The sequence below is a fragment of the Aphelocoma coerulescens genome, chromosome 2, assembly GCF_041296385.1.
Source record: "Aphelocoma coerulescens isolate FSJ_1873_10779 chromosome 2, UR_Acoe_1.0, whole genome shotgun sequence".
In the NCBI taxonomy this organism is placed as follows: domain Eukaryota; kingdom Metazoa; phylum Chordata; class Aves; order Passeriformes; family Corvidae; genus Aphelocoma; species Aphelocoma coerulescens.
The window spans coordinates 142533270-142545665 of NC_091015.1; the positions used below are offsets into that span (position 1 = coordinate 142533270).

The window sequence follows — 12396 nt, forward strand, 5'->3', positions numbered from 1 at the left end:
CATTACTTTCACTTTTCACATTCAAGAACACAAGACAATTATTTACAAAGAACTTTAAGGAATGCAGTGCATAGGCAGGTCTCCTGTTTTGATCCATGATGAGAAAAGATTTCTCATGTTAGTGGAACTATTACTAACAAGAGACTTCATACTTTTAAAGAAGGTATGTGTATCCACAAAACATTAAGTAATATCTTGTGTCGAGATGAAGATTTCAAATTAAGAAGAAACAAGTCAAGTTTTGCCAAAAAAACCCCAAAAACTAGAGAAGTAGATACCCTAAGACATCTGGTATTTGACACAGCCAGTATTTGTTGTTCCATCTTTACTTCTAAGGAAGGGAGTTGAGAGAAAGCAAGAAGTCCCAGTCAAGTATTGTTTTAGAATTTATGGTCAGGCAAAATATATGGCTACATAACACAAACAATTCGATGACAAAATTCTGCCACACCAATATGTGAAATTTATTTATTTTCACTTCAATCATATTACCATTTCAGGCTTTACAAATTAAAGGTTTGTCTCTTAAAGCATTCAGGCAATTACAGCAAGAAACAGGCATTTTCATAGGTTTCCCAGGGTCGTACTTCCATCTGCAGGCACCCAAGTACCCAAATCTTGAAGACCTCCATCAAATGTAGCTCTCTGATTGATGGATTTCTGATCTTCCAAACAACATGTCACTTCTTGCAGATGTCAATGAAAGGCTTGTTCTTTACCTGTAAGAGAAACCAACCCTCAAATTACTTCAGTTATAACAGAGCATCTAAAGTTTTCATTTGGGTCTGCTTGCAACTCTTTTTTACTCCATGTACATTTCACAATTTGTTTTGGGTTTTTTTTAATGGCAAACAGTGCTATTTTCATTAATCATAGAGACTTAATCTAAAATTTTCCTAGAAGACTGTGTCAACACAGTAACTGTTCAAATGCTGAGCTATATATTGGTAGCCCTGATCCCCACATCTAAAAAAAATCCCCAGTATCCTTCAGGACAAAGGCAGTCCACAGTCCACCAACTGTAACAACTGCATCTGCCTTGTACAAGTCCCTCTAGGAAGTTTTCTTCATCTGAAAATACAACTTTTACTCAGGGCACATAGTTCAGCAGCGGCTTCAAATATTCAGAACTTGGAAGGTCTTAAGATAGGCATGAACTGTCTGAATACTCAATTCAGCGGCAAACTGCTGAAAACCACCTGCTCCAAAATACAAGCTCACTGACACTGTAGGATTGTCTGCTTGTCATTAGAAATTTATTCACAGGCCACCTTCTGCCACTTTTAAGCATAATTCATTTAATTTACACATGCATCTCATCAATCCCTCTGGTTTCTATGCAGAAAAATGGATGACGAGATGAGTCAACACACTGGAATTTTGGCTGAATTAGCCAAAATTCAGCAGGGATTTCTGCAGGGACCCTCCTTTTTCCTAGGAATGCAAACATGTGAAAGCATATAGATTATCAAAATCTGTCCCCCTTAGAAACACAGGTGGTGGGAGAGGGGGGTAAGTTAGGAAATTGAAGAGCTGAAACTTCCCAATCTGAAAGCAGGTTTTCAAATAAATACAGCTTTCATCTTGAGGACAAATAGAAAGACATAGGAAGTCAGAACCAGAGAAAGCTGATTATGGTCATGTATTACTTAATTTTTCTTTTTTCAAAGGACAGAAATTCTAAAAGCTTAAAAATGCCTCCAAATGTGGCCAACACAGTAATCATGTGGACATACTTTTCCATAACAGGAATCCTATTTCTAGCAGAACTACATCCCAATGGTCTCAAAAGCAACCTAGTATGTAGCCTAACTTGATAAAATAATGTTTACATGGAAGATTTTCCCACACTTGGTGTTGGGAATGTGATGCAGTAGATGTTTTCTCCTAGCATATGAAATATTTGAGGATTATTTCATCACAAACATTAAGGTAGCACACATGGATATCCTTCACACTCATCATTCATTTCTATTAATTTCTCCCCAAAATCAAAGATAATGATAATACAAACTGCATTGAGCTCATTAACAGTTTTGTAGTGAACACTGATGCATGGACAACTAAAACACTGGATTAAGACTTTTACCAAGATGTAAATGTATCAAGACTGTTCTCTTTTATTTTGAAAACATGGAAAGATAACTGATATTTTTCCTGAAAACAAATTAAAACCCCTTTCCCTTTAAGTGGTACTAACCAGGGTAAGATGTCAAATACCAAGTGGAGAAGTTACATACAGAAGTTGTGCTGAACTGCACAATCTGTTTTTTGAAGGTTTTACCAAGTTGGCAGGCTAGTTTGAAGGAAAATGTTCCCTCTCAAATGGCTTATCAAAACCCCCATGGATGATTTTATAACTTCACTTAATACAAAAAAAAAATGCACTCACTGGTTTTTCAAGTATGATTGGATGATCAGGAAGAAACTCTGGCTTCTTCTGAGAGAGAGAAACATTTGAAAGCTTCAGAAGGAAATCTCTGCTGTATTGGATCCTTTCTGTGAATATACAAAATCACTAAGTTCAACATTCTTGTTTAAGGGATTAAGATTGGGAATTCAGAAAAATTACTTGGTTACTTATAGAATGGTAGAAATGCTACATGTGGAATATAAAAATCAGTTTTAAAACCAGGAGTAATTTAAGTCTTATCTTGCACCAGGAAAATCTGAAGTAAATTACAGAGCATTTCACTTTAACTGTTTCAAACCGACACAGTAAATCAAGAGAAAAGAAGAAAAGAAGTGAATCCAACCTTACACCAGGCAGACTCCCGTATCTTGTTCTAATTAACAGAAACACCACAAACTGGTCTTGAAACCCACAAGAAAATCTGTTTATAACTCACTCCAAAGTGGCATATATTTCTAGGGGAGAGATAACAAAAACCGTGTGTCTCTTTTCTGGAGTTAATAAGTTAAATGCCTTTCAACACCTAAAAGTAATTACGAGATCTGCTGCATGTAAAATGGCAAACATATTATTAGCAGTGAAATCGTTTTGAGGGGTTATGCTGAACCAACAAGTCAGGGCCTTTGCTCAGAACATGCAGGCTTCTCATTCAAGTTTACAGCACTATCTCTACTGTGGCATAGCTTTGGATACAGTGTCTAGCAATGCCTGTATTTTAAGCTGATATTCTCAAACGAGCAGAAACAAGAGCAAAGGAATTAGGCAAAGAAAGAACAAACTTCATCTCTGGTCCTTGATGACAAAGAAGTTTATTCCTTTAGGAATTATGGGCTTCCTGCAAGATTGTTACACTGTCACCTGATGGACAACAGTTTTTGTTTCTCAGACTGTAGGATGTTGACAAGAAAGAAGCTGATGTCAACTATGACACTAATTTTTTCCTGCCTTTGAACACAAACGACTGTTGTAACTGGTGAACCTATGGCAGGGCTTGTGGGTAACTTTGAAAAGAACAGTTTAAAGAATATGAGCATACTTGAAAACTTAATGCCTTGTTTTTTCCTCCCCTTGATTAAAAACCTATGAAGATGATGACTTCTGTAAGGCCTTTGACACGGTCCCCCACAAAATCCTTCTCTCCAAATTGGAGAGATATGGATTAGATGTTCATTGGATGAGGAACTGGTTGGATAGTTGCATCTGATCTCATGCTGGAACAAGTCCAGAGGAGAGTCCCTAAGTTGATCACAGGGCTGGAATACTACTCCTATGAAGACAGGCTTAGATGGTTGGGGTTGTTCAGCCTGGAGACGAAAAGGCTCTTGGGAGACTTTTGGGTAGCCTTCCAGTACTTAGTGGTGGCCTACAAGAAGGCTAGAGAGGGATTTTTCAGAGGCATGTAGTGATAGGAAATGGGGGAATGGCCTTAAGCTGAGGGACAGTAGGTTTAGGTTAGATACAAAGAAGAAATTCTTTACTGTGAGGATGCTGAGGCACTGGAAAAAGCTGCAGAGAGAAGCTATGGATGCCCCATCCCTGGGAGTGTTCATCATCATGCTGGGTGGGGCTTTGTGTAACATGGTCTGGAGGCAGGTGTCCCCACTCACGGCAGGGGGTTAGAACGTGACAACCTTTTAATCCTCTACTACCCAAACCATCCTAAGATCCAAAGAGTAGTGGTCGTGTCTGGATGTAGATAAGTGAGTGGTGAGTCATGTCCCTCAGCGTTTCATATTTGGACCAGTACTGTTGAATATCTTTATCAATGACAGACAGCAGGATCAATGGCACCCTCAGCAAATTTACAGATGACAACAACCTGAGGGGTGCAGTTGACACACCTGAAGGACAGGATGCTATCCAGAGACACCTGGAAAAGCTCAAGAAGTGGGGCCATGGGAACCCCACGCTGCACTTAAGAACTGCTGAGACAGATAATTGAAAGCACAGTATCACTGAAGAGATATCAAATGGAAATTATTATCTAGAACTTAAAGTACAGCTGAACATAGAGTTCTAGAAGAATTTTTACCATGCAAGGAAAAAAAAGAAGAAAACAAAAGACTTATTTATAAGCAGTAGCTGAATAGAAGGACCTCTAAAGTTGTGTTATGCTGAAGGAAAAGATTACAACAATCAGCAAACCAACAAAAGCCCTTTGAAAACAAATGTGAGAAAAAGTTTGACATTGTGGTGAATTGTGGAGTAGACTCAGGGAGGCATCACAGAGAAATTAACCACTGAAAAAGATCCAAAGTGATGGCTTATACAAGAGACAAGGATCTGATGAGAAGCCATTTAAGATCTTGTAGAAGAAAACAATCTCTACCCACCACACGCAGAACCAATAAGAAAGTACCAGAAAGCCTGGTACTATGTGTTTGGACAACTAAAACACTGGATTAAGACTTTTACCAAGATGTAAATGTATCAAGATTTTAGCCACCAAACACATAGAACTTGACATGTCTGACATCTAACTAGATCCAAAGAACAGAACTCTATTATATTTATCAAGATAAAGAAGAAATGAACCTGAACCTGAAAGGGAATACATAAAAGACTTATTTTCAAGTCAGTAACACATGAGAGAACAGAACTACTGCTCAAGAACCTGAGAGATGGCAACCTCAGACTGACAAAAATACAAAAGGCTCAATAAAACTTAATAGAATTCTTTCAATTTTTGAGTACTAAGAGCAACAGAACAAAGCACATCTTCAGAGATTACTTAAGGATTGGAGATTACAGATGGATGCCACAGACAAAAGATGGAAGACACAGACAAAAGAAATTGTCTCAATAACCTGTGTCACTGATGCAGTTTCTGGGACATGTTTAAGAATGAAGAATCAGGTAGGAAGCAGGGCAGAGAAGTACCGTGAGAATTCGTCTGAAATCTGAGATTATCCCTTAATGAAAAAAAAAAAGGAGTAAAATTTTGACTTGGTTAAACTAGCAATACTCTATGAGTACAGTGGCAGTCAGTACAGAGAAAAAAGCATAAGGAGCAAACCTTAAGGACAGTACTGACACAAAAATAAACCAGGATTAATCATAAAAAAAATTAATTCATATCTAACCACCCAAATACTATTATTTCAGAAGCACCATAGAAGAGCAGGACAAGGAAGCCAAAATGCTGAGTTCTTAACCTGATTCCATTCAATGGTCTGCATGCCACAACTAAGCCCTGCAGCAGGCTAAGGGACGCAACTCAAATCTGTACTTCTACACACGAAGGCATCTATACAAACCCAGGATTTTGTGTAAAAATTTTTTTATGTTTGGGGTCTGTTTTTTTGGGGGGTTGGTTGGGTTTTTTTGTTTGTTTTGTTGGGTTTTTTGGGTTTTTTAAAGACTGTTACATCCCTATATGCAAGCAATTCTACCAGTGGAAGTTTTCCACCTCAGTTATAGTCAACTTTTACATCTTCTCTAGAGTGTTACGTGAAAACCAGAAAAATTTCATATTGCTCTGCAAACTAAATGCACTGGCTGATCAGAAAAAATAAAATACATCCCACATTGCTTCAAAGTTCAGGTGTCTTCCATCTAGAAAGTACAAACCTGACACAGCTCCCCATGCAATATTTTACCTTTTTTTGCTCCTGGTTCATGTTGTTTTGGTTGACAGAGCATCACAGTTTGAGTTAAGATCTTCACTTCTGTCATTTCAGATGACTACAATAGGAAGGAAAGTTATGAAGCTTATCTCCTTTAAGTGTATTAAAAAAAGGATACATGTTTCTTAGTTAAAAATAACAGTTGTAGCACAGTTTAATTTGAACCTGTAGAATGTTACTCTTGATTACATACAGTAAAGGAATAGTTCAATAGAACAATACAGGTGAACATATTTGAGAGACATTTTTTACACAGAATTTTACAGTGCTATTGCTAGTTTTTAGAAAGAACACAATTATCCCCTCCTTTTCCATTATCCCACCTAGAACACAGCCATAAGCTGCTACATTCGGGAATACCAAAAGCAGGAAGGACTCTCCTTAAGACCAAAGGATGGACTTGGATTCTCCCACTTAGCGAAAAGATTTGCTTCATAAGCATCAAGACCCAATATCCAGAGTATAATGCCAAGTTTTTTCCAGCTGCCAAAACCTTGGAGAGTGTTTTGGAAAGTTGGAAAGCAGTTTATCCTCATCAGTTTGTCTTAGCTCTGAAAAAGCTCTACAGGTTTAGTTGAGGTATCTTAGCATCACTCTGAGTCAGATGGGAAGTGGGCAAGAACTGAAAACTGCTCATCAAGCAGGGGTGGATAGGGCACTACTCAGATGGTATTTGGGGTACCCATGAAACAGTTCATGGTCAAAAGTATTATTAAAAAGTCTTTTCCATATACTATGTTAAAGAAAAAGTTTTAGAAAATATAAAAAATACAGCTATACCTATATCAAACAAATGCAATATGCAGCTACATGTAGCTAAATACTGATGAAACTGAGTATTACAACACTGATGACCAGAGGCTTATTTAAAAGGAAGTAGTTTGTTCTCCTGAGTAATTACTGCTCAAGAGACAAGTGTAAGTGTTAATTTCCCTATGATGGATCAAAGATAGGTTCCCAGGACCTTGAGTTGTTTTGTTGGGTTTTTTTTAAAGTCAAAGGCATCTTGCAGAAGCTTAACACAATAAAGAAGGACTACAGGAATACTAAAACTCTTAAAAAAAAAAAAGTAAAAATGTAGGAGCCTGCATTTGTTCTAACAAAACCTCTATCTATCTATCACTGCTCTGAAAAAACATTCAAATCAGAATCAACAGAAAATCAAATTCAGGCTATGAAACATGAAGCATTCTAGTTAGATGACTTCAAACTTCATTTTCCAGCAAACAGCTACAACCAATTTCAAGTCTGAAGGACATATCCATACCATGTACAAACCCAAGCACTTCTAGCAATAAAGTTTTATGTTTGCTGTCTGAAATGAATTTGTGCATGTGGTAGCAACAAAAAAATCCTGATATTATTATTTACACATAATAAGCAAAGACACAATAAATGCATTCTAAGCTTAAAAGAGCTGACTTAAATTCAGTGAAGACTAAAGAAATAGACTTTCGCAAGAATCGTAAATTCCTAAGCTGCATTTTTCAGCTATTAGTGCATGCAAATACCAAGGAAAGGCATTCCTGAAACTCCCTGAAACTCATCACTCTTTTCAACAGTTCTGACACTGCTGGTTTAAAACATTCAGTCAAGGACACTCCTAGCTGGAAATAGTTTTCATTTGGTTACATAGCGGGTCAGCTGACCTCCAATTTATAAATAATTATATATTCACTCAATACTCACCCAGTTAACCTTACTCTGCAAACATACTTCAGTGCTGCTGGGTAATTCAGTCCGAATGTTTAATGCAATGGGTGATGCTGATGAACATAAAACATTAAGAAAAAATAATTTCAATAGACTCCACAGTATTATTTTGTGATACTTGTCCCAAGAACATTCCTTGCTGCACAAAGATTATATGGGCATTTATTCACAACTTAAAAGCTCTACATCACCACATGACCCCTTTTCCATTTTTCCATAAATTTTATACAAAGTAAAAACTTATGATGTCTCTTAGCTTCAGTCCACATCAGCACAGCTGATGATTCTCTGGTCACCAGAAATTTCTAACTTAACAATAAGAAGAACTATAATACTGCAATATCTAGGGTTTTAATCAATAGGGATTTAAAATTAAAACCAAAATATTCACACCTGACATAAATACTGAATGAATTTTTTTATAAAAGTTTTTTGGGTTTTTTGTTTTGAACTTGTATGAAAGCTAGACAAGAACAATGCAGTGTAGTGTACTGTAATACTTGCAATAAAACTGTACTTACAATAAAACCTAAATAATCTATTTGTTAAATTATGTGTATTTTATATTTTCAATAGGAGTCAACTACCCCAAGAACCCCAAATTTAACAGAGAAGCCTGTTTTCTGAAGCCAGATTTCAGATGCCAAGCTAGAAGAGCAGTACCCAAGAGTTCTGCACAAACCTAATACAGTTTAAATTCAGATTTTATCACAGAGATGATGTACTAAGTTCAACACACAGCAAGATATTTATCCTCTGTAGTATAACAAAGTAACTTCAAAACAAAACAAAACAAAACAAGACACGTATCCTTGTTACTTCCCTAAAAATAACCCAAACTTTGGTAAAGTGAACTGCACCTTAGCCATGCTACTCACCTTGTTTAGAAGACAGTTGATGCACAGGTCGTGCTGGCTGAAGGGATTTACCAATAAACGTTTTTGCTTCTGTAACATTTTGAAACATCGCACTTCAAAAAAGCAGCAGAAATCATTAGCATTCAGTTTCACATATGGATGTTAAGCAGGAACAATCTACCTACTCCCTGTTAGTTGCATTTGACAAGGCAATATTATATCTGGGCAGGAAAAAGCAGAAAGGTCTGATGCATACATTTTTTTAGATGACTGTATATGCTGGATAAAATTTGCATGAAGACAGAATCAGACACCTCTCTCATTTTTTCCTTCCAACTGAGCTACCCTAGCTTCTTCTCAAGATTTTTTCCCTGTATGTCTATGTATATATTTGGAGAAAGGAGATGGGAATGTGATGGAAACAAGGGGGTTTCTAACATTTTGGTTCAATGGGTTTTTATTTAATTAACATCAGCATACCCCTTATCAATCTGTTGTCTGCACAGGAGTTCCTTACATATCTACATAAACTTACAGGACTGCTTTTTAATACCTACTTTAGTTAAATTTAAACATTTTTGTATCTTCCCACTCAGTTTAGCTACTATAGAAGCAACAAAAACTGCTAAGGTGGTGCTGTGCTGGAAAATCTCACACTTTAAGTGAGCAATCAGTTGGAAAATGTTAATTTGTAATATTTGTATCTTAATGTATCTCCTTCCCATTCCCATCTCTTTTGTAAACTGGGAGATTTCATAATTTGAAGGAATTTCAGCTTCTTTCATAGAAAAAGAATACCAGAAAGAACAACCAACACAATAAAAATTATACTGAAATTTTTTTCTCTAAGAAAGTTTACAAGAAAATAATTGTTATAGCAAAAAAAATTCAAGAAATAATCATGACTGTAAGAGTTACAATTACATTGTCCATTTTCAGTAGGAAACAGGAAAAGAGAAGCTAGGCTATTAGACCCAGTATCACACCCCACTTTAGTTGGTCTTTGTGTCATAGGAAGAAAACTTACAATCATCTGAGAATTTACTACACTATAATTTTTTGAACACTTGGTCAAGTAACAATTTTCCAACATACGAAGTCTGAGCCCACTCAGGTCTAGAAACCAACTGTTTAATGGTCTGAATTAGAACAATTTAAATAAGCTAGGAAAAAAATGCTGGTTTGATTCTTTGATTTTCCTACCCGCTTATCTTAAAAAAAGGAAGACTTCAAAGCTGTAGTCAAAAGCAGCAATGAAAATTCCTGTAGCTGAATTAAGTAAGACTACAGATGTGGATGACGTATTTCATTTTACCCAGATTAGGAATGCTTGTATAAATCACACTTATCCTAGATACTGAGTATCCACAGAAAGCAATGCAGTAATAATACATATTTGCATCAAAAGAGTGAAAAAACCCGCCAACAAACAGTCAAGTTTTCTTTCACGCCCTGACTAGAAATGATAACCATGCTTTTTAAAAACAGGAAAACCTGTTTAAGAGGCTGGTTAGCTTCCAGAATGCAGCACACCTGTATTTTTTTTGTAGTGTTCTGACAATAAAAACAAGTTGTGTGGTGACAGCAAAAACAACACATTTTGCCCCTCTTCCCTCGCCCTCCCCAGGAAGAGGCTTGAAAAGATCTCAACAAGTTGTCTAGCCCAACCTCCTCAATTAACAGAGTATTCTTTCTGACCAGTATCAAGGAAAGTGGAGAGAGATTAGTTTTAATACCTAAGAAATAAACTGCGTCCATGAGAGACTACTGCAGTAGGGGCAGCATCCCAAGAATTCCCCCTTACAAGGCCACACTTCTTCTTTGGGGTCATTCCCGTGGGAGACGTGCCCAGCAGAAGGGAAGCTTTCTGGCTCCCGCAAAGAGGCCTAGCAGCAGTTCTCTAGATCTGCTTTAGTATCTTAACAAGCTGGACACTGACAGCAACCATCTTACGAGAGCCCATCTGAAGTGTTCGGAAGGCTTTTTCCTAAATGTGTGAAGGGGATTTGATGCTATTTTCGTGAAAAATCCCCACGAGTAACTGGAAACTGACCGGCCCCCTCGCCCGAAATAGCCCCGCACTCGGAACCCCACAGCCCCCAGGAAACAAAACCTCCCTCCGCCGCCCGGCCCCTCGCCCCCTCCACAGCCTCCGTGCCCTCCTTTGGGCCGGGGGATGCCCAGCCCACCTCCAGCCGCCGGCAGCGCCCCTGCCCCGCGATCCCGCTGGCCGTGGGTCCCGGTCCGTCCCTCAGCGCCGGCCGGGCGGGGCGGTCTTCGCGCGGCGGCTCGGCCGCGGCCGCGTGCCGGGCGGGGCCGTTCAACGTCGCGCCGCGGGCCGGGCACGGCCGGGCGGCCCCGCGGGGCTGCCCCGCCGCTTCCCGCCGCTTCCCGCGGCCCTTCGGGATTCAGGGAAGCGGTGCACGCCTGAGAGGCGCCCTACGAGGCCCTGCCAAGGAGCAGGAGAGGCGAGATGAGGTGCTGCTGCCCAGCTCCCTCTCGGGTTAGACCTGAGAGGGACTGGAAACAGATGAAGATGGTGTCCTCTGTCCCACAAGGGGAGTCATGTTCCGTCAGGGCCTTACAGTGCAAACTGGGAGAAATAACTTTTGAACACAACTGTGAGGCCTCTACAGCTAACCTCATCCAGAAAGAAAAGGGCAATCCACAGGCCTTGGAGAGCTGTCAGTGAACTGGAAAACTGCCCTTGCCAATCTGCCCCATGGCACCAGGCAGGAGGGACCACAGAACGGCCTCTGGCTTCTCAGTTACAGAAGTGATGCCATCCTTCATGGTTTGGAAATACAAATTTTTTCTCATTTTTTCTTACAACATGTAATCAACAAAAACAATGGGCATGCCCTGCTAACTCCCAGAGGAGCAGACTAAAGTTCCCTTATGTTAGTTTGCTGGACTTCACCTTACTTAAAAGTACACAACATTAATTAAAAGTCCTTAAGTTTTTGTTGATTTTTTTAACATATATATTTCATATCACCTACTAAGAACTCCAGAGGTTCAGAATAGGAAGTTAACACTAAGTACATAATTACATAAATCGCAAGTACTGAATTATTAATATCCAGTGTTAAGATTTATACTCCTGGCTAAAGACTATTTTACTTTTTCCATCATGCAGCTTGGCTCTTCTTTGCTGCAGTCTCTGAATTTTATTAACTTAGGTATTTAGAGAAGAATACTGTCCCAGAAATAGCAGCTATTTTATACAGATGTCACCCTCCTACAGTCTTCTCTCCTAACTCATCATGTTCCACTTGGTTTCCTGAACTGTTCATGCATGATGCGCTATCAACCTTCTCTTTGCAGGCACTGATGCAGCACATCTGCATACTCACTAACCCATTTGCTGCTGTTTAAGGTCTGATTTAAAGTTATTTCTCCCAAGTGAATTAGTTTATACTCAGACATGCCCTGTTTCTTCCGACCCACCATCTATTCTCACGAGATTGTCATGTGAAACAGTTGCTCTCCCATTCTTACCCACCATTCCCTTAGCTACATCAGAACTAATTATCAATTATTAATATGTAAGTGCATATAAATATTAAATGTCTCTGGCTGTTACTCCAGAACTGTTACTGATGGGAAAGTCAATGGGGCAACTAAAATAAGGGTATAGTTTTTCATGGAGCTGTTGTGCTTTTTGAAAGAAGTGTGCCAAGTACAAACCAGATTCACACAAGATCAACGCTACCCTTCTTGACATCTTGAAATGGTATCACATACAGATGTAGAAGTACATGTTCTTCCAGTATTCTTACAGATT

The 12396-nt window shown here is 38.8% G+C and overlaps 1 protein-coding gene across 1 annotated transcript; it reads right to left on the reverse strand.

The window, feature by feature from the left end:
* Window positions 1–450: 450 nt before the first annotated feature.
* Window positions 451–10873, reverse strand: C2H8orf88 (chromosome 2 C8orf88 homolog). Its single transcript, XM_069006018.1, has 6 exons — window positions 10799–10873; window positions 8631–8722; window positions 7729–7805; window positions 6013–6097; window positions 2393–2499; window positions 451–719 (listed from the first exon to the last, which is right to left on the reverse strand). Exons 2-6 carry the CDS (start codon window positions 8716–8718, stop codon window positions 681–683), a joined length of 396 nt encoding a protein of 131 aa, XP_068862119.1. The 5' UTR covers window positions 8719–8722; window positions 10799–10873; the 3' UTR covers window positions 451–680.
* Window positions 10874–12396: the final 1523 nt, after the last annotated feature.